Source organism: Macrobrachium nipponense, chromosome 24 (genome assembly GCF_015104395.2).
Source record: "Macrobrachium nipponense isolate FS-2020 chromosome 24, ASM1510439v2, whole genome shotgun sequence".
In the NCBI taxonomy this organism is placed as follows: domain Eukaryota; kingdom Metazoa; phylum Arthropoda; class Malacostraca; order Decapoda; family Palaemonidae; genus Macrobrachium; species Macrobrachium nipponense.
The window spans coordinates 7,694,517-7,716,590 of record NC_061091.1 but is presented as its reverse complement, the minus strand read 5'-3'; the positions used below and the strand labels follow the sequence as shown (position 1 = coordinate 7,716,590).

General features: G+C 36.8%; 2 protein-coding genes across 6 annotated transcripts in view; one reads left to right on the top strand and one right to left on the bottom strand.

Annotated features, from left to right (window-relative positions):
* Positions 1-22,074, bottom strand: part of LOC135205409 (uncharacterized) — a 155,540-nt gene that overhangs the window by 77,854 nt on the left and 55,612 nt on the right. For both annotated transcript variants that reach the window (XM_064235941.1, XM_064235938.1), the window contains one exon: positions 14,483-14,558. The gene's annotated coding sequence lies outside the window, so the exon portion shown is untranslated. The remainder of the gene's footprint in view (positions 1-14,482; positions 14,559-22,074) is intronic.
* LOC135205411 (adenylate kinase isoenzyme 5-like) overlaps positions 1-22,074 on the top strand; it is a 95,488-nt gene that overhangs the window by 54,524 nt on the left and 18,890 nt on the right. For 2 of the 4 annotated variants that reach the window (XM_064235949.1, XM_064235948.1), the window contains 5 exons: positions 10,853-10,993; positions 11,696-11,806; positions 17,634-17,776; positions 19,245-19,310; positions 21,718-21,780. In XM_064235949.1, the coding sequence (XP_064092019.1) occupies positions 10,853-10,993; positions 11,696-11,806; positions 17,634-17,776; positions 19,245-19,310; positions 21,718-21,780 (524 nt within the window). The remainder of the gene's footprint in view (positions 1-10,852; positions 10,994-11,695; positions 11,807-17,633; positions 17,777-19,244; positions 19,311-21,717; positions 21,781-22,074) is intronic. The other 2 variants (XM_064235950.1, XM_064235951.1) reach the window with 2 other exon arrangements.

The following is a 22,074-nucleotide window of genomic DNA, read 5'->3' as shown; positions in this document are numbered from 1 at the left end:
GTTCTGGGACGTCCCTCTTTCTTAGGGATTATATATCGCTCACTTTCGTTTCTCCTTTGACCAATCTTCTTACAGAGTAAAATAGCCGTTTAATTAATGCTAAATGTCCCTCACATCTTTCTTTTTTATTTCAGTACCATAAATTTTCAGCTACATATATCCTATAGTTCATTCTGTAGTTTATCTAAACTTTGCTCCGATTTGCAGATTTATTTAGTGTAATTCAACTTTTTCGTCTGGATTCTATGGCAAAAAAAAAATAAAGAAAAAAAAGCCATTTTGATACTCACAAATATTCCGCAGTGACCCCTTTAAACAATATGACAGGAGTATCCATATGAACACCCATTTACTGCAAAATAAATCGCATTTCAAGAAAGGACGATGGACGAATTGAATCATTTCTGAAGGAAAACCTATAAAAAGTAGTTTCCAGGTGGCACAAAAGGGGTTGTATGTTTATGTTCGCATGTCGTTGGGAGTTAAGGATAGCTGAAAGGCTTCAGTTTCAATTATTCACAGAGAAGAAGAAAATCGAAGAAATCTTTCATCTTTTCCACTAGGTCACAAGTCTTCAATTAACTAGTTTTCCCGTCGTCAAGCCTCATCCACTCCCCCACTCATCCCTGAAATCGCCCCTCCCCCTCCCCCTCCACTACTTCTCTGTCTGACTGTCTGTCTCTTTCTTCAAACAGCAGCTTTCAGAGACAAGATCTTGTCTTTCTCTCGTTCCGCTTCATTTTGCCATAATAACTTCTTCAGCCGAACTTCCTAGATAAGCTGACCACACGGTCTCTCAGTTGAGGTGGATTTGCGAGTTTTTACACTACCTGCGGGATTTGTGGATTAACTCTCTCTCTCTCTCTCTCTCTCTCTCTCTCTTCTCAATATATATATAATTACTATACATATATATATATATATATATAATATATATATATATATATATATATATGCGTGTGTGTGTGTTTGTGTGTGAGAGAGAGAGAGAGAGAAAAGAGATGAGAGAGAGAGAGAGAGACTGAGAATATGGTCGCGCTTGAAGCAAACAACAATCATCGCATTTCTTCATGAGAAGAATAACAGTGTAGAGAGAGAGAGAGAGAGAGAGAGAGAGAGAGAGAGTGTGTTTGTCATAAAAAAAAAAAAAGCGTATTCCGCATGGCCCGACAGAGGGACCGAAAACTGCTGCATTATGATTTCGTGACTCTCGCTTGACCTTTGACCCGTTCTCTCTCTCTCTCTCTCTCTCTCTCTCTCTCTCTCTCTCTCTACATTTACCTAACTATTTCCTCTTTGATTTCATGTAATTTCTTTGTGTATCAAGTCTCATAAGGAGGTGATTTCGGCTAACATACTACTTTCCCCTCCTCCAGCCCTCCATCCCCACCTCCCCCCTCCTCTCTCTCGCTCTCTCTCTCTCTCTCTCTTTCACACTGCGTCAAGACTTCGGGAGTTACTCTGATTCCATTATAAAAGATGGGACGAGGCGTCGCTCGTTTGTTTGATTGTTACTCTCGCTGTCGAGTGTTTCAGTGGGGTGGAAGACTCGATGCTTTTATCTATCTAAAGGAATTAAAAGAAAATAGAAAATATATATTATATATATATATATATATATATATATATATATATATATATATATATATAGAAAAGGAAAACTAGTGGGGATTAATCTGGAAGAAAGAATGACATCGCTTTTAAATTGAAAAAAAAAAAGTTATGGAAATAAGAGTTCAGAAGGAAGAGGAGAGAAGCAGCCAAACAGGCATAAGTACATACCAACAATTATATATTATATATATATATATATATAGATATATATATATATATATATATTATATATATATATATATATATATGCTGAAGCCACTGAAAAAAATTTAAAAAAGAACGGACAGAGTGCAAGTAATTTGGTGTATTTAACACATCTTCGGCGCACAAAGAAGTGTTAAATACACGAAAGTACTTGACACTATTTTTTATTTTTTTTATTTTCCCCAGTGGCTTTAGCTGATAAACAAAATCACGTGCTTACTTTGTGATTTCTTAGTTGTATATATATATATATATATATATATATCATATATATATATATATATATATATATATATATATAATATGATGTATGGGTGTGACTGTTTGAATGCTAATATCAATACCACGTGAGTGAACATACTACATAAAGCTCTAGCTATATAATTGTATCTAAGGTATGTAGCTATATAAAAAGGGACTGCAACCTTTCTCACGGTTCTTAATTGTGCTCCCCGGACATTAGGACGTGACAGAGGAGGCTATCTTGACCCCGATAAATGTGAGCTCTTATTTCCGAAACCAAATTTATTCCGTCGAAAGGTGAGAGGTGACACCCGACACCCACATCTCTCGTGTTTTGAGCCATAGACTGTTTTCCTCACGCTGCAAAGAGCCCATCTATTTTCCTCGTGTTGCAAAGAGCTGATGGCTATTTTCCTTAAGCTGTAAAGAGCCCATCTATTTTCCTCACGCTGCAAAGAGCCCATCTATTTTCCTCACGCTGCAAAGAGCCCATCTATTTTCCTCGTGTTGCAAAGAGCCTTGAATGGCTATTTCTCCTACGCTGCAAAAGAGCCCATCCTATTTTCCATTTTCCGTGTTGCAAGAGCTGATGGCATTCCTTACACTGCAAAGAGCCCATTATTTTCCCAAACGCTGCAAGGCCCAATCTATTTTTCTTTTCCGTTTGCAAAGGCTGATGGCTATTTCTTACCTGGCAAAGAGCCCATCATTTTCCTCGTGTTGCAAAAAAGAGCTAATGGCTTTTATTTTCCCTTACCACCTGCCAAAGAGCCCATCTATTTTCCTCACGCTGCAAAGAGCCCATCTATTTTCCTCGTGTTGCAAAGAGCTGATGGCTATTTTCCTTACACTGCAAAGAGCCCATCTATTTTCCTCACGCTGCAAAGAGCCCATCTATTTTTCTCATATTGCTAAAAGCCGACGACTGTTTTCGTGATGCTACAAAGGACCAATGACTATTTTTGTTATGCTGCAAAGAGTCTGCGGCTATTTTCCTTACACTGCAAAGTGCCGACGACTATTTGACTAATGCTGCATCGGGCCGAGGACTATTTTCCTCAGGGTACAGAGAACCGATAACTATTTTCCTCACCCGCACGCTGCAAAGAGCCGACGACTATTTCTCTCACACGTTGCAAAGGGCTGACGATTATTTGACTCATGCTGCAAAAAGCCAAAGACTATTTTACCCATACTGCAAATATCCGACGACTATTTGACTCATGTTGCAAAGCGCCTACGACTATTTCCCTCACGCGGCAATGGGCTGACGACTATTTGACTGTTGCAAAGCGCCGACGACTATTTCCCTCACGCTGCAAAGAGCCGAGGACAATTTTCCTGACGCTACAAGCGGCCAACAACTATTTTCCTCACACTGCAAAGAGCCGACGATTGTTTTCGTGCCATTGCAAAGGACCAACGACTATTTTTGTTATGCTGCAAAGAGCTTGCGACTATTTGACTCACGCTGCAAAGAGTACCTCACTCTGCAAGGTGTCGACGACTATTTTCCTCGCACTGCAAAGATCCAACGACTATTTTCCTGGCACGGCAAAGATCCAACGACTATTTTCCTGGCACGGCAAAGATCCAACGACTATTTTCCTCGCACGGCAAAGATCCAACGACTATTTTCCTCATGGTACAGAGAGTCACAACTACTTTCCTCACCCGTACGCTGCAAATGGCCGACGACTATTTTCCTCACACTGCAAAGAGACAACGGAACTGGTTATCTGGATTTACTTCAAGGTGAGCATTTGCCCTCTGTCAGTAGAATATAGAATAGACTGTAGAATTTAGGCCAAAGGCCAAGCGCTGGAACCTATGAAGTCATTTAGCGTTAAAACGGAAATTGACAGTAAAAAGGTTTAAAAGGTGTCACAGGAGGAAAACCTTACTGTTGGAAGATAGTGAATATGAACGGAGGTACAGTGAAAGTAATGGAAGGGGTTGCAGCTAGAGGCCCAAGGGACTGCAAAGAATCTTAAGTAAGTTAAGTATGTCTTAGTTTAACCAGACCACTGAGCTGGTTAACAGCTCTCCCAGGGCTGGCCCGAAGGATTAGATATTTATACGTGGCTAGGAACCAACTGGTCACTTAGCAACGGGACCTACAGCTTATTGTGGGATTCGAACCACATTATATCGAGAAATGAATTTAATATCACCAGAAATAAATTCCTCTGGTTCCACGTACCTTAAGTAAAGCCTAAGGTGCACTGACTGACGACACTAACCCTCCAACAGTGATCCTCTGTCAGTGACCCTCGAGTGTGTAAGATAAGGAGGAGTTTTCTTTCGTTACTGTCATACGAGTCTCGCATCACACTCATTCAGTATTAAGGTATTGGCGATTATATCTCCTCCTACATCACCAACAGAAATAACAACGAGCTGAATTGTCGTCACGATGATAATTTACAAACTCACTGAAATCAGTAAGAATTATTATTGTTTATCGCGGTGATATAGAGAAAAATGTGATACTCTTATATTACAGTATATCCTTTATAAACACCAGGCTGAATATTTATGAGACACGATCAGGAATGGCAAGATTTACCAAAACAATTTGGCCACGGTAAGAAACTGATATTAACGAGATTGTCTTTATCATCGACGGCAATATCTTTTATTTGAAAACGGACGATTACAGTGATTCCGTGAATATAGAAAGACTCGGATATTTCCATCTTTTAAAGCGAAGGGCATTAAATTGATTGGTTCTGTAAACGTTCCTCCCTTGTACGTGAACGCATTTATTTTCTCCCCAGGTGATATAAAGCAAAGAAAAACCACTGCCAATCAGAAATCTGAATTCTTCACTTTCATCATATTTGACTTTTCTTAACAGAACGGTAACCTGACTTTTTTTTACTTAACAACGACTGACCGGATATTTTACTTTAAAACATAAAGGAGAGCAATAGAGAATTCGAATAAAAGACCGGAGAAGAAAAGCTGCAGGCAGAGGGCGATAATTGCACCACCCATCTTCGCCCTGGTGGACACGATCCGCTCCCATGCGGTGATGGGAGATCTGCCCACGACATGCAATGGATGGGACCACACCACTACTTTCCCCTCACGGAACTACGGAGAGACAAAAGATGAGAAAAGGGACAAGAAATGGAAATCCTCTGGTACAAATTTTTCTTCTATCATTATCACCAATGGTAGTGGGTCGATGATCTTTTAGATTGTGCTAGAGGGTTGCAAATTGGCAGGTTGATCATCCATCCTCCAATTATCAAGCATATCAAATTACAGCCCTCTAGCCTCAATAGTTTTTCTTTGACATAAAGTTATAGTTAGCCATAATCATGCGTCTGGCACCGCTATAAGGTCCAACAACACAGGCCACCATCGAGCTGTGACTGAAAGTTTTATTGGCAGCTTCTGAGAGCTCCATGGGCCGTGGCTGAGGGTTTCATACAGTATTATATGCTGTACAGGAAACTCGATTGCACCGAAGAAACTCCAGAGCTTTTTTTTTTTTTTGTCTTTACTCTCTGATCTGTGTAAGGGATAGGGCGATATTATGAAGGTTGTTTTTCAGTTTTCTAGACCAATATTTGGTTTAATCTTACACTTAATCACGAACTGAACTGATATGATTGATATGTTTTGTCATTCATTACTCTTATCTTCTTATTCATTTACCCATAATAATCCTAAAGATACTAATTTGACAAAGCTTTAAATCATAATTTAAAGTCAGAAATATGTCTGAAGTGAATCTCACATCAAAAATTCCAACATTCTAAATTACTATTTATGGAAGTTGAATGAAAAACAATTTAGAGGCATTCCGAGCTACGATAGCCCTTTTTTTTATTTCTTTTCTTTTCTATTCAGGACAAAGCATTTGGTCCCTGTACTTACCGACACGCAAGTCTGGTCAATTCTTTCACACTTATCGCTGTCCTAATCTGCCTGCGTTTTGTCGCAGAGATGGCAGACTTTGCTGCCGATATGTGATCTTATCTATTGATTGTTCTGTACTGTATATAGCGGTTGTGAACTATGCAATGAGGAGCATGATTTGCAGAATAACTCGATGGTTAAATGCCATTTGAAAAGACAGATGCAACAAAATAAATAAGTACCCCCTCCTAAAAAAAAAAAAGCCGAAGTTTCTTGGGCGCAATCGCGTTTTCTGTACAGCGTATAATGCTGTATGAAACTCTCAACCAAGGCCCCTGGAACTCTCTACCACCGCCCATAAAACTTTCATCCACAGCCCGGTGGTGGCCTGTGTTGTTGACACCTTAGACAGCGGTGCCAAACGCACGATCATGGCTATCGTTAACTCTTAATAAAGTAAAATCTGCTGAGGCTAGAGGGCTGCAATTTGGTACGTTTGATGAATGGAGGGTGGATGTTTAGCATACCAATTTGCAGCCCTCTAGCCTCAGTAGTTTTTAAGATCTGAGAGCGGACGGACAGACAAAAAGACATCTCAATAGTTTCCTTTTAAAGAAAACAAAAAAAGCCACTACGTTTAACAGGCAGGAAGAGGAAAGGAATATCTTCAAATCAAAGCTCGATAACTGAAGAAAAGCTCTTTCGTCAAAAGATCAGCCCTTTCGTGGGTCACAGAAATCAAGATATGTAGAATGGGCTCCGTTTATCTCCTCTGCGTGAGTGTGATGTCCTTGAACACCCTGAAGATAAGTATCAAGTTAGGCTATTAGAATAGGAGCACCGCCACAGCTATTGATTAACGTTTATACAGTAGGAGGTCTCTCTCTCTCTCTCTCTCTCTCTCTCTCTCTCTCTCCGGTCTCTCTCTCTCTCTCTCTCTCTCTCTCTCTCTCTCTCTCTCTCTCTCTCTCTCCTGTTGCCCAGTTACGTAAAGGCGTGAGCTTATAACCATAGACCGATTGGAGTAGATGAGTCTAGGCCATCCTTCATTCAGACATGAAAGTGTAAAGAGGAAAGGAAATAGAAACAGAAAAGGGTTGAGATCGAAGCTACAAAGCGTCCTTGAAAAGATGGATGGTCACAGAAGAGAAACTTAAGGTAAAGAGAATTTAAAAGCTTTTCAGGAGAGGATGAACCATTCTTACATTGTTTCATGCATACGTATAATTTACCACGTACTATATAGATACATCTACGCATAGTACTACTGCGTGCTTGCAAGCGCATGAATATTTTGTCTGCGACGTGCGTGTCTTTCCTGCTTATCTGCCGTAACTCAGCTGGTTCCTGCCTTGAGTTACGTGACTAGAAAATACGTTATTTTTCTTGTTTATTTAGTTACCTGTAGTATTTCCCGCGCAATTATTCCCACGAATGATCGAGAATGAAATCACCCGCCTTTGATGATATGGCCGCCACGGATTTATTGTCCGCGAAATGTGACGCTGAAAAACGCGAGGGGCTTTTAATGGCTTCTTACCCTGTTGGCGTTCGCGTGATTCAGCCTAAACAATGAATCCGCGCGGCAGGACGACCTTCGGCGCACAACTATTTACTTATCCTTAAATGCGAAGTCTTCTGTGACGCGGCTGACGCTGAATGTAGACACTGAGCACAAATGACACGCAGCCAAACGAATAAATACCTCATTTGCTACGGAACGGCAGACGAACATCTTGTCTGCCGAGCAATTGCTGGAATTCATACGTTAGTGAATGATTCATGGAGCCGTCAGAAAGTTTACGATTAAGCGATTACTGACACGGAAACTAAATGTCTAAGTCGAAGTTCAGCATTTTCTTTGGTCTCTGCGTCGTTTCAGTCATGTTATTGCACCAGTTTGCCTCGTGCCTTGGAAACCGAGACAGGGAAAATCAAATTTTGAAGGCAACTGTAAGAATATCGAGAACACTGCCTATAGTCAACAATTGTTGATAGAATTGTCATTGTCCTCTCTCTCTCTCTCTCTCTCTCTCTCCATTGCTTTCTAATGCATTTACTTAAAATCCGTTTCTCTTTTGTCTCTCCTAAGTTGAACAGCTAACTTCATAATAATAATAATAATAATAATAATAATAATAATAATAATAATAATAATAATAATAATAATAGTCTATTTAGACTCCCTTCAGTCATTAAAGTGATTTGAACTTATTAAATTAGACTAACATTTTACTTGGATAAGGAAACGAACGCTCACCCACCAGCTATTTTGTCATAAACAATTCATGGAAATTGTGCTTGCCTTCTTGCAGGTTTTTATAAGGTGGGCAAACTAGTCGTAGCTAGTATGAACTTGACACTAGAGTTTATCGGAGAGCAATGTACGTTTGACTGACTCATTCTGTGTTTTATTCCCCTCGGAATGTCGCATGATACTGAACATAGTCTCTAGGTTCATTTGTTCCATGGAGTATTTTTCTATGAAGTATTTTTTCTGTTCTGCTTTCCCTGACGCCTGCGTTCTTCATCCTTCGTTGAAGTTGGTTTTCCGGCGCTTCCTTCTGGAGTGATCCTCATGCTTGCTCCTTCACATTTCATTTTGAATATCTATTGAAGCCCTTGGTTGTATAATGTCGCGAACTTTCGCGTTCTGTGGGTTTGCCCTTTAAGAAACTGTTTGGTGGAAACTCACCGGCAGTGTTAGAAAATTTTTAATGTGTCTTTGCACATTCTTTTGCTCCAAGGAATTTGAATCCAGTTTCCGTTCGGTAAAGTCATAGGTTTACCTCTACGGCATAACACGTCAAATATATTCTCTAAATCGGGATATTTCTTTTGTAAAGTCATCATTCTTTTGGAATTTTATGGCAGCGGCGTCTGGGAATAAGAGGATTCAGGAAACGCCGAAGACAGGAGAAATTCCAGTTTTCCAGACTTTGGTGCCTAGTTTACTCCGAAAACAGGATGCTTCTAATCTACGATGACGAAGCATCGAATAAATAATATTATTTAATAGACAATAAAACGTTAATTTCGTCGTCATTTAATCCCGAAACACCAATGAATCCTTGATCAGTTTATCAAACTAGCGCTAACTTTTATGAGTTTTCTTACTGGAGAAAATTCTTTTCCACTTTAACTCTATTTAAACAGTGACGCATTCCTGCTGCAATACACCAGAACTCTGACATTACTTAAAGCATGAGTCATATTTGATATTGGTGTATCCAGATCGTAAAATAAAAATGGATTGCTCAGGCGATATAAGTGTCTTATATACCGTCCGTGCTTTCAGACCAAGCTATCCTTATTCTGCACACTTGTATAAAATACATTTGCTGAATGAAAGAAGATCTAAGCAGTGTTACAAATTAAAAAAATACGAGGATACGCGCATTTATATTATTCTTCAGAGACCGCAGATGAAAACTGTGCTTCCTCTATTTTTTTTTTTACATAATTTGACAACGCCTTGCGATAATTAGCACAATAGCCGTAATAATTAACTCGTAATGTTGTGCTGTACATAAGATTAATCTTGCACATATTTGTGCAACGATTTTTTGAGACGCTATATTTTTTTCTTGAACTTGATGATTCATGCTCATTCTTTTTATTTTTAGCATTTAAACACTTTTTTTTTTTAATTCTGAACACCAGGACGTATGTCATGGAATGCAGGCGGTATTACTTCATATCGTGACTTAAGCGTGCGATGATTACGTCACATTAAGATAAAACTCTCTCTCTCTCTCTCTCTCTCTCTCTCTCTCTTTATTAGATAAGCATATTTTGCCGTGATAAAAATTACAGCGAAGGAATACTGCCATAAACAATTCATGGAGGGTTTCAACTGCCACACCTCCTCGACGCTTACGTAAGCCAGAGCAAACTAGTTTTATTTATCATTATGAGGCTAACACTAGTATTTATCGAGGAACGATTTGCAAGCGATTGATCTACTCTTAGACTTATTGTTCACTCTCTCTCTCTCTGCTCTCTCTCTCTCTCTCTCTCTCTCTCTCTATATATATATATATATATATATATATATATATATATATATATATATAAATGTGTGTGTGTGTGTGTGTTTGAGTGCGTGTGTGTGTGTGTGTGTGTGCGTGTATATGTGAGCGCGTATATCTACTCCGTTTACGCCCCATGAAGCTTTCCTTTCTCCCGTAAAAACATTTTTCTTAGAACATGATAAAAAAATGGAACTAACTGAATCTGTAACGTAGGGTTTCGTTGAGATGCAAAGTATAATATAATTCGTCCCATTTTGATACTCTTTTAAGGTTAGAAACTCTAGGGGTCGCTGTTAGATTAACTAGTATTCCCTTTCTTTCCCGCGATTTCCTGGGATTGTCCAGAAATTGCAGTGGATGGGGAAGCTAAGCTATACTGTCAATTAAAAGGGACCTTTTTCTGTTTTCAATTGCTTACCCTTCAGGAATTTCCTAATACGAGAACATATTTGCATCTATAAAAATGAAATTTCTTCTCTTCCAATTCTCCCGATATCATAATTTCACTCTTGTACAGTCGATGTCTGAATGTACTATACCTTCCATTCAAATAAACTAGATGATCTTGCATTGCTTCAACCCTGGCAGAAATCGTATGCGCGAATAAAATTAAACTCCTCTTGTAGAAATCATAGACACTATTTAGTAGATTCACATCAACCGTGCATTTGATGTCTATATAGGCCAGTCCCTTTGCAGCCCTGTGATTGGCTTATCAACGGCCAATCAGGAGTGTCGTAAAGAACCGGCCTAGACATCAAATGCACGGTTGATGTTTATCTACTATGGTAACAAATCGATTCGCAGCACATCTCTTCGTTCATTGGAAGCCCGTCCATATTCTCCCGGGGACTCACACCACCTCTTATCACCCCCACACACAGATCGGAGTGGCTCCCCGCTTGTTGGCGAGAGTAAGAACGGAGAGGCAGGGACCACGGCTGCCACGACGCCCTCTGGAGGGGCGCTCACCAACAACGAACCCACCGAGTCCATAACGGGGGCGCCGGTCATATTCTTCATGGGTGAGCCGTGACGTCACATCTGCCAGTTTGTTTCCCGTTTGGGAAGTGTGTCAAAGCATTCTCCATGTTTTATTATTATTATTATTATTATTATTATTATTATTATTATTATTATTTTATTGTCTTGTTAAGCTATGTCTGTGACCGGCATGAACATTTGGCTGTTGTTAGCAGGTTCTCTCTCTCTCTCTCTCTCTCTCTCTCTCTCTCTCTCTCTCTCTCTCTCTCTATATATAATATATATATATATATATATATATATACATATCATACATATATATACACACATATTGCTTATATTGTACCTTGAAAATGTGTTGAAATAACACGAAACCGCTTCTTTTATTTTTCTGTGGCCTTAGCTAAATACATACATACATACATACATACTACATACGTACATATTTACATGTATACACACATATTATATATATATATATAATATATATATATGTGTGTGTGTGTGTGTGTGTGTAAATATATACATACATATGTATGTAGAATCTACTGGCTATTACAATTACTTATTTATACTTATTCTGTATATATACTATATATATACACACATACATGCATACATAACTAAAGTAGAGTGTCATGAACCCAAGCAATCACTGCCAGTATTAAAACGTGACGAAGTGTCATTTTTGAGACAACTGATCAACATTCTTCGCCTTTGGCATTCACAACTCTGAATTCCAGGTGGACCGGGGAGTGGCAAAATGACGCATGCGCAGAACCTCGCAGACATTCACGAGGGCTACAGACACATCAACCTGACAGTTGTCATCAGCGAATATATCAAGGAAAATGGTATGTATAGCATCTTAGAGAGCTTTCGTGGTCCCTTTTGTTCATTATTGCTAAGGGGATGCTCTCTTAGTCTTCATGAAGTTTTTCTTATGATGGATGCGTTTCCCTCAAAAATCCAATTTGCTAAGCCGTTAGAATGTTTCTGTGTCCATTATGTCATCTATAGTTTGCTTTCTTATTATCTTCTTATTTTGATATATATATATTAATATACATATATATATATTATATATATATATATATATATTACTATAATAACTATATATGTATACAGTATGTCTTATATATATATAAATATAATTAATATATATATAATATAAAAAATATAATAATATACGATAATATATATATATATAAAATATATACTTAGATATATATATATAAGTATATATTATATAAGTGTGTATATGTGTTTGTGTTTGTGCATTAATCATTAATACTGTAATCTTTCTTCTCAGCTAGATTTACATATATCCTATTATAACTGTCATTAATTGCTATAGTATCCGATATGAAAAAAAACAACTGACTGCCACTTCAATAATGTATGACTAGTTTTATACAGTAAGTCTTGAAGAATCTTGAGGATGACAGAAGGTGCAACGAAAGAGCAAAGAAATGTCAGTAGTCTGACAAATGTATATAGTGTTGCATCAAGATGGATAACATTAGAGGGTGCATACTTCCTCATGCATACATAGGGAAATTCTTTATAATTTGTTAAGGCCTAGAAGTCTACTCCATGAATTAAGGGACTGAAGGAAACTTCAGACGTATCGTTCTGATTATTAAGAAAAATAAGATATTTCACAAAAGTTCTACGAAAATACGAAAAGGAATTAAAGGCACCATTTTTTAACATCGGCAATTTCATGCACTTGACATGACGATGATCCCAAATCTCTTATATATGTTAGCGCTATGATAACGAATGAAATGATAAACAAACGACCGGAAACGATTGAAACATTTCGCTGTCATAATCAGCAACTGAAGAGTTGTATAGTTTGAATAGAATCGTAATACACCTTCAGTTATATGTATAAAATCTGCAAAATCTAAAAATCAGCACTATTATTAACTGCTACAAAGCCCACGATCTTTCTTATTGTTTTGCAGTTTTTACATTTTCAGCATTGTCGTTTTGGGAAGCTTATAATTATTTAGGCTGCACTTCTATTTATCAGTTGCATTGGACACTTTTTAGTTTCAATATATGCAAAGTGAGTTAGAATACAGTCCCTCATCTGTAAGTAGAATAGGAGAAGAAAGAATTACCCCATTCCATATTTTTTTCATTCGGAAAATCTATGCTGCAAATGTTTAATGCATAAGTACTTGGTATACCTGAAGACCATCTATGATCTAGTCTGAAGGTACTTCGGACTGATTAAAGGATGACCACTTACTCTATTTGTAGGTGAAGATTCGCAATTTTATTTTAAACTTATTGTGTTCTTGGAATAAAATTCGTCCCTTGTTGTACCAGCAGTTTTAAATCTCATATACCATTGCATCGACACTAGCTAGCCACGTTCGTCCTTTGCTATATCCACAGTTGCAAAGACTTCTGCTAAAGTGGTGTCCAAAGGCGGAAAGTCTTTCCCTTTTCGGAAAGTGCTGAAAGAGCTGAAAGAGACAGAGGATGAAAGATTCGTTCAAGAAGGTACCTTTTTCTGTCCAGATTTAACTCTTCTTTGCATCCTATCATTTTCTCTGAACATAAGATCATTTCTGAGCTTTCCTGAGATGGAGGAACCCCCACCAATCTGCTGATTTGTCAGACGAAAGCTACTAAAAGCCCTCAGAAGAGGGTTTGGAATCAGAGCTTCCTAAGGATTCCATAGAGGTTCAAGGACCCTCGATCCTACTCTTCCGCCTCAACGATTCTCGTTTGTCTTTTTCATAGACGTTTTCAGTTCCAGTGTGAAAAGACGCTTTTGTTTCTCTCTTCCTTTTGCGTAAAATTTAACTGAGGATTTCTGTATAAATACTTAAGAAGCTGAAACACTTCCACAGAGGCTCTGGCCACTGAAACATTGCGACTGTTTTATGCTTATCTATTTAAAGAACTACATCTACGAATTTTTGTCATTTGTGAATATAATTTGTGACTCTATGTGCAACAAGACGTTCACCCAACATTTTTTTGTATAGAATTAAATGAAACAGTCTTCAGAGTAGTTTATTTTTTGCCCCAGATACTTGCGAGTTACAGAAAACAAAATGCCGTAAATCACTGCATCACGGAAACTCTTCTTAGAAAGAAAAACATGACCTTCGTCATCAACTTTTGTCATCGTATAAAAATGAATATTTTTTTGTTTAAGGGCTAAAGAATCATGAGCCCTCCTATAAAACTTGAACTCATGTCAATTTTCTCCATCGTCACACCGCACCGTTATCTGTCTTAAAGAAAGAAAATCTGAACGTTCTTTCTTATTTCAATCTTTTTTAATTCAGTTATATTTTCTTTTGCTTCCAGCTTCAAAAAAAAAAAAAAAAAAAAAAAAAAAAAAAAAAAACGGGACATATGAGACATGTTCTTTTTCAGGACGTTTCTTCTTTTGTTTGTTCACTGCGATTGTCTAATTGCTTTTGGCTTCATTACACCTGGAAAAGAAACCTGGTTTTAGTTTTCATCTTTATTTCATGCAAGACTGAAAGGTCACTTACCTGCACCGTATCCCTATCAAACGCATTTTCAATCTCGATGCCACTGTAGATCTATTGTTGTCGACAGCATACATTTCTGTAACAAAAAAAAGACAATGTATTTGTGATTTCTGGTCCCTAAGTCAACAATCTTTGCATTGCAACCTCAGCATTATTTAGATCAATATCCAAAGAGAAAGTTTTATTCCGAGCTTGAATCTGAGGACATATTATGATGATTCTGAAAATTAGAATTTTCCAAAAGGTTACTTTTTTTTTTAGTTAAGTGAAACACTTTATTTTACGGTCCTTTTCTTCACCAATAAACAAATTTACACGAACGTACACTATACGCGCATGCGCGCTCAATATGGTAATCACTAAGGCTAATCCATTGGTGGTTTCGGTCGAGAAATGTTATCATTTCCTTTCAAGTTGGCAATAAACTTTTTATTACAGAAATATCAATCAGCGCTGAAGGTAGGTAATGCTTCCAGGATATGGAAATATTTGTAGCAGGAGTTTTCGTGCATCATAAAAGGATAAAATCGTTTATGATGAATGGAAAGAAAACTAGTTTTTCGTTGGATAATTGAATACAATGGGATATAGTATTTGCTTGGGCTGCAAGGTTCCTGATCTGTTTCATATGGGATAATATCATTTGCAGAGAAAACACTCTGGGAATAGCATTGTGTGCAATATTTGCTAAGCATTCACTGGCTAAAGATTTACTCTGAAGAAATTCTTACACTAAAGGTAATTACTATGACAATCCTGTTGACTATATTTTCAATTCAAATACATCTCTGTTTAACTTATCATCAATGGCTGCTTAAGATCGTGTGTAGTTGAAGTAATATGATTTAAATGCACAATTCTAAACAGCGAAATCTCTGAACCACATCCGTGTTACAAAAATACCATAACAAATTTTGGGGTTTACTTCCATAGACACTATTACAAGAACTTCAAGCAATTGTGCTCACACGAAGGCTGTGTCAATTTGAAACAAGACTTTAGACGCATTCTCACTCCACACTGACCCAGTACTGAATCAAGAAGGAAACCATCGTGGAAGAATTGACACAGCTACTGAACGCTTCCTCTCTGCACACAAAAGCCTCGCTGACATCACATTAACTCTTTCTAGTATATAATGTGCTACATGTCCCTGTATCACACGGGCTCCGCTGCTTCCTGGATGCGCTTCTAACACACTCACATTCCACTTTCGCCGTCTTTATTTCATTTCCCCTGAAACGTCTGCTCTTGTACACTTTGCATTAACCTCTTTCTCCCATCGACATTTCAAAATCACTTGAACCGACTCCAAATCACATAATATCCAATGGAGACCGTTAGAGTAAAGGCACCTCATCATTCGGGTGTTTCTTTCAAGTCAAGGGTAATGGTTCCCTTCAGCTCATCTTTCGGGAATTTCGCTTAACCCTTCGAGGGTCATAATGCATACCTCCATGAGCCCGTTCTATTTTACCCACTGATACGGTAGTACAGCTTTTTCTTCTGTCTTTCATTTCTCCTCAACATACAGGCGACTTTTCAACCCACGAATTCTTGCATCACCTCTTCAGTCTGCATTCATTTTCCTAGTTCTTTTTAATGAAGAAAATATAATCTCTAACATTCACTTTTTTTATGCTCTTCAGGAGGAAACTACCCTCTCCTTTTACATTTTAACGTCTACACTGATGAGGAACACCTGAACGGTGTTCGAAAGTCTTTGTTTTTTACATAGAAATATATTTCAATATATAATTGTGGATTTTATAACAGTTCACTTTTATAATTAGCTTTTCGAAGGCATTTCCCCACCAGACACGCCTATAGAAACGGTTCCTCAGTTGTCATTCTTGTATCGTCCCTGTCAAGTTGAGTACCAGTTTTCATTCTTGTGATCTGTTCCAGTCTTTCTCTTCTACCTTGTATTTTCTCTTAACATCATGTTTTCTCTCATTTTGTAAGACCTGATATATCACCACTACACCATCGATACTTCTATTCTTCCATTAAAACTTGGGAAGGGCTGCCTCAGAATTCATTTCACCTTTGCTCCATATGTTGGCAAAACACGCATTTCCCACACGAATCCCTTACCAAATTCTATGAGCATGTGGTAGCTTTCAGACTCACGCTCTTCCCCTTATATTAACATACTTAATCACTGAAGGGGGACAACCCTCTCACGCCGGGGAGAGCGTTGTTTAGACTGACTCCAAGAGAGAGGACCTTTTCTTTTTTTGTGTGTGAAAGCTCGCCCATACCCCTAACAACCAACCCCCCCTTTTTTTTTTTTATCTCAGACGGCATACTATCATTGTTAGAATATGTCCTACATCAAGGGGTTCACATGGGCTATTTTCTACCTTTAGATTTTGGACATTACAAATCCAAATACTTATGACACATTTGTTTGCAAAGCGTTGCTTTGCAACGAACGGAAATCAATATTTTTGTTTTCTTCACTGAAGAGCGAGTCAAGATATAGCATAAATGGATGGTAACTATTTTTACACGATTCTTTTGAAAAAAAATGTTACTACAAGGTTAGCTGAGTCAATACGTCATTTATTTACTTAAACATCCATGAAAGAACCAACCTTTATGTTGCTTCTCAAGACATCGAAAAAGCCATTCAGTTCTTACCTGACAGACAGGCTAAATATCATCAGAAAGTATTCTGTATCAGAAATTGTAGATTAGGCCAAACAATTATAGTATATACTGTAGGACACCCAAATTCGCGCTTCTCTAACTGTATATCATGGTTGAAATGGAAAGAAATATGATCATATTTTATCATAGTAATGTGAAATAAATATCGAAGTTATGAAAATATCTTAGGCACAAACTTGAGTGTTCACAATGCTTTTCTTCCCTTCAGCTGAAGTCTAAGACCCGCTAAACAAAAGTGGCTCCCCCTGAATCTCTTCCGTAAATTATTCATCTAACGAATGTTTTTAAACAACATTTGATAACCATGATTGTCAACGAACCACTTTAGCCATTTGGAATGTATGTATAAAGTACCAGTTTAATTCGCTGCATACCGTGAGCGTTTCCTGAGTTTTCTAATTCACATTTATCTCTGATAAATATGAGGGAGAAAGTGACCCAAATCCCTCTCTAATGAACCTTGGCTCTTCCTCAGATCTGGGTCCACCGCAGTCTATATCGGCGACCATCGCTTTGGCGCTGCTCGCCCGAGAGATGCACTTGACTCCCAGATGTCGAGGCTACCTAGTCTCAGGGTACCCGAGACACATGGAAGATGTTCACCACTACAACGAAAAGGTACGACGCCCATCGTCTGCGCCTGTCAACATCATTCTGGTATAAATACTTAAATTTAAAAGAGAAATGTGTTGTGGCTGGTGTAGGTGATAACTTTAGCGTAGCGAGTAGATTTTATGACTGATATATATCTATTATTCACTATAAATTGATCTGTTATGTACCATAAATCCATTTTGTTTTGACTATCCACCGTAGTGTCGTCTGTGTGGTGCTATGGTAGTATCCATTTTGTCACAGAAAGGGTTTAACAAAATACATTCTAGAGGTTTAGATGATTAAAATAACGATGCCATAAAACTTTAGTTATAGTTGCATGATGGTTTATGCTCTGTGCATTTAGTTTTGTATCAGTGATAAAGATATTGGCTTTTGATATGCTTCAGTTGTTCTACTTGAAAAATCTGAGCCTTGTGCAGTTCGTGTTTTTATGCATATTCAGTTCTGTTGAGATTTTCTCTTCTTCTTTCCCAGTCTTTGAGACACCGACCTTCCGCTAAGCGTTTGTTTACGAGAAGTAAATAGCATTTCAATGGATGGAAATTGCATATGAATTCCTCACTAAAGGAGACTTAGAGGCAAGAATATCTTAGGTAGATTAGAAGCAACGAGGAATCCTCTTAAGTATATGAATGAAAGAAAACTTTACAAAAAAGAAAAATATTTAGAGTAAACTTACTACTTAATCAAAATCAGTACTCAAAAAGGAATGATTCATACATCTTTGCAGAGGAATAGAAAATGTGAGATACTTAGTTAATTACCGTAGCAAAAATTAGTCCAGATGATGATACGCAAGAGTTTAACGTACAAATAGGCCTCCTATGTTTAAATGTAATGTAGCTATAATATATACAAAAAAGTTTATCATTTTTGGCATAGTACGTAAATTCACCTTCGATTATATGGGGATTCCACGCTATTTATAGTCCATCAAAATGTGTAGATATTGAATTAATGAATATCATGAGGACTGATAAACGGACAAGGGTGGTTATGATTTAGGCTACAGTAATATTTTACTATTCAAAACTAGAATTGGTATAAAGGAACTAATTTAATACTGATTACCCTTGAATTGTGTTAGTGTGTTTGAAGACAGGAATGAGATATAAAAATGTAATTATTGTTTCATTAGTCCATTTTAATCCAAAGTTATCAAGAGAGAGAAATTATGATAAAATCTACAGTTGAATGACTTCCAAAATTAGGACAGAAAAATCTAGGTCTAATTTTCTAATCCTCCAGCCATAGGTCTAGTTTCCTATTTCCACAAATCTGTTGACCCCTCTAGCCCCTTCCCGTACGCCTCACGCAAGCAACCCTTAGTCTAAGTCTCCACTTAGGAAAATGAACTCGATCAGGATGTTGATAGTGAGCCTGAACTATATCCATAGATCTAGCGCACCAGCCTTTGAATTAATCTTCCAACCTTTGAATTAATCTTCCAACTGAAATTTCCACTTAGTTGGGCCGACCGACGGGAGCCATTTTGCTGGAATGGGACCGAAGAACTCTCATCAGGAATATCGAGGTACTTCATTCTAGAATGACATCAGAATAAGACATCCAGGAATGACCTCATTCTCTCTCTCTCTCTCTCTCTCTCCCAATCTCATACGCAGCCTCTGTTCGGATGAACAGGTCACACAAGACTGAGTCTTCTTGTTCTGCCACACTTTCTTTCTTCTCCTCTCGTTTCGTCTCCACGAACTCTCTCTAGTTTTTATTCATTTCGCTCCAAATGTCACTTACTATTCATTCATCTGAGGACACAATTTCGTTGCTCTTCGTTCTTGACTTCAACCGTTATTTAAGACTAACTGCTTCTTGCTATTTAGAACCTTAGGTTACAATTCACTGGTTTCTTATATTCGCCCATATTTTACACTTTCTCAACTGATGCCTGTATATAAAGCTGGATATATCTTTACTCGAAAAAGCACACACACACACACACACACACACACACACACACACACATATATATATATATATATATATATATATATATATATATATATATATATATATATATATATATATATATATTATATATATATATATATATGTATATATATATATATATTGCAAGTATATGAAATTACCATTTATATATATATATATATATACATATATTATATAGATATATATATATATATATAATTTAGACAATATCAGGACACACACACACACACACACACACAACAATAGTTATATACCATATAATCGTCTTTATTATATAATATATATATATTATATATATTAATTATATATTATGTAATTCATATACTTGCAATAGCTCTATTATTTATAAAAAAAATCTTCTAAATGTAAGTGACGATGACGTCACGCATGATGACACGATGACGTCACAGCTCTCTACCGATCTGTCTCCGGGCTCGAGGTGACTCGGGCTTCGCGTGTTGACCTGATATCACAGACGCTTTTGAAGTCAAATACCAAAGGTGATGTCATCGCCTAAAGGGGAATGATATTTTGGCCGTGGACGTCACGTCCGAAAACCCGGAAATGTTAAGCCGCTCCCCCCCCCCCCCCACCCCCCTTAGAATTTCAGTGATGTTTCCAACGTAATTCAGTTATGTTTCTCAGTTTGTTGACATGAACTTAATCCAGTAATGCTCCTCAGTAAATTGTTATTTGCTTAATCCAGTCATTTCCCTTAATTAATCAACGGTTATTTAAGTAATCTTCCTCGGTTTTATCAATGTTACTACGTCCAGTAATGATTTTCACTTTGTAAAACTTCCCTCGTATTGTAACGTTTAATTAAACTGTCAAGTTGCAGACATATTAATAAATAAATAAAAAGTTACAAGTTAAAGTTTACTTAAAATTAAGTTCATGGAGGGAAATGCATATATTTCCAAAAGACAGTAGTTAATTTGCTATTCGTTTTATTACTGTTAGAAACTGAAAACTTAAAATGACAATTAATATGCCATTTTATAAAAGCTATGTCCACTTTGTTGTTTTAATTACAAAAACTAATCTGAATTACTCATTGGAATAGATTATCAGAACAACCTTTATAATACGGAAAGTGTTCATAGACTATAACACATTTTTAAATCTAAGATTTAATAAGGAAATAAAAAGATTATTAACGATCTACTCTTTCTTTCCTTTACAATAGTAATATATAGAAAAACTTAATTTAGGCCACCAAATGTTTTCATGATCTTATCCTGTTTACCCTTTTCCTCTAGCATATACATAGTTTAAATTCGAGTGTCCTGGAAATTCATTCATTACTACAAAATAAAAGGCAGTTAAGCTTAATCAATCTCTTGCCATTAATGTGTTATTCACATATTTCATAAAAGATATATATATATACGATATTTGAATTCTAAGATAAAAGATATATGTATATAGATATATATATATATATATATAATATAATATAAGAATATCTATAATATATATATAATATATTATATTTATATTGATAATTTGAATCAACCAAGTATATCGATTTATTTCCTCTCAACATATTGATAGAATCTGACGACATCATATGCCATTCAAATATCGTCATAATAAATGCAAAAGCAATTCGGATATGAAGTTATGCACGACTGATAATTCTTGTTAATCCCTTACCATTAAGCAAGTCATGAAAGCAACGCTTTTTGAAAAAAGTATCGATCAGAAGGTGTGGAACAAATGAACAATCACGAAGCGACACTAAAAAAGTGACATAACTTCTTATCAAGAATAAAAATATATATATATATATATATATATATATATATATATATATAATATAAGAAATATATATATATATGTGTGTGTGTGTGTGCATATATATAGTAGATATATCGTATACATATACTATAATATATACACATATAAAACTTCCTTAATTCCAATGATGATTACCCACTGACATCCCCTTTTTCATTCATTCGCTTAAGTCAAAAATGCGAAGTTATCTCACTGGGCACGGCTACTCCAAACTGAAAAACACCAGTCCTTTGGTAAGTGATCCAAGAACTAAAGAAGAGTTATCTGGAGTTGAATATAAAAAAGGACTCCGGTTGATGTTGTCTCAACCTATATAGGGTGTATCAGTGTTAACACGTTTAATGAATGTATACATGTGTTGAAGAGTGCATTTATGAGAGATAGGAATACACAGATGGGCTCTTCTTTTTATTACACCATAATGGATGCATGTTCTTGTTCATATATACACACACACACACACACACACACACACACACACACATATATATATATATATATATTATAATAATTTTTAATATATAATA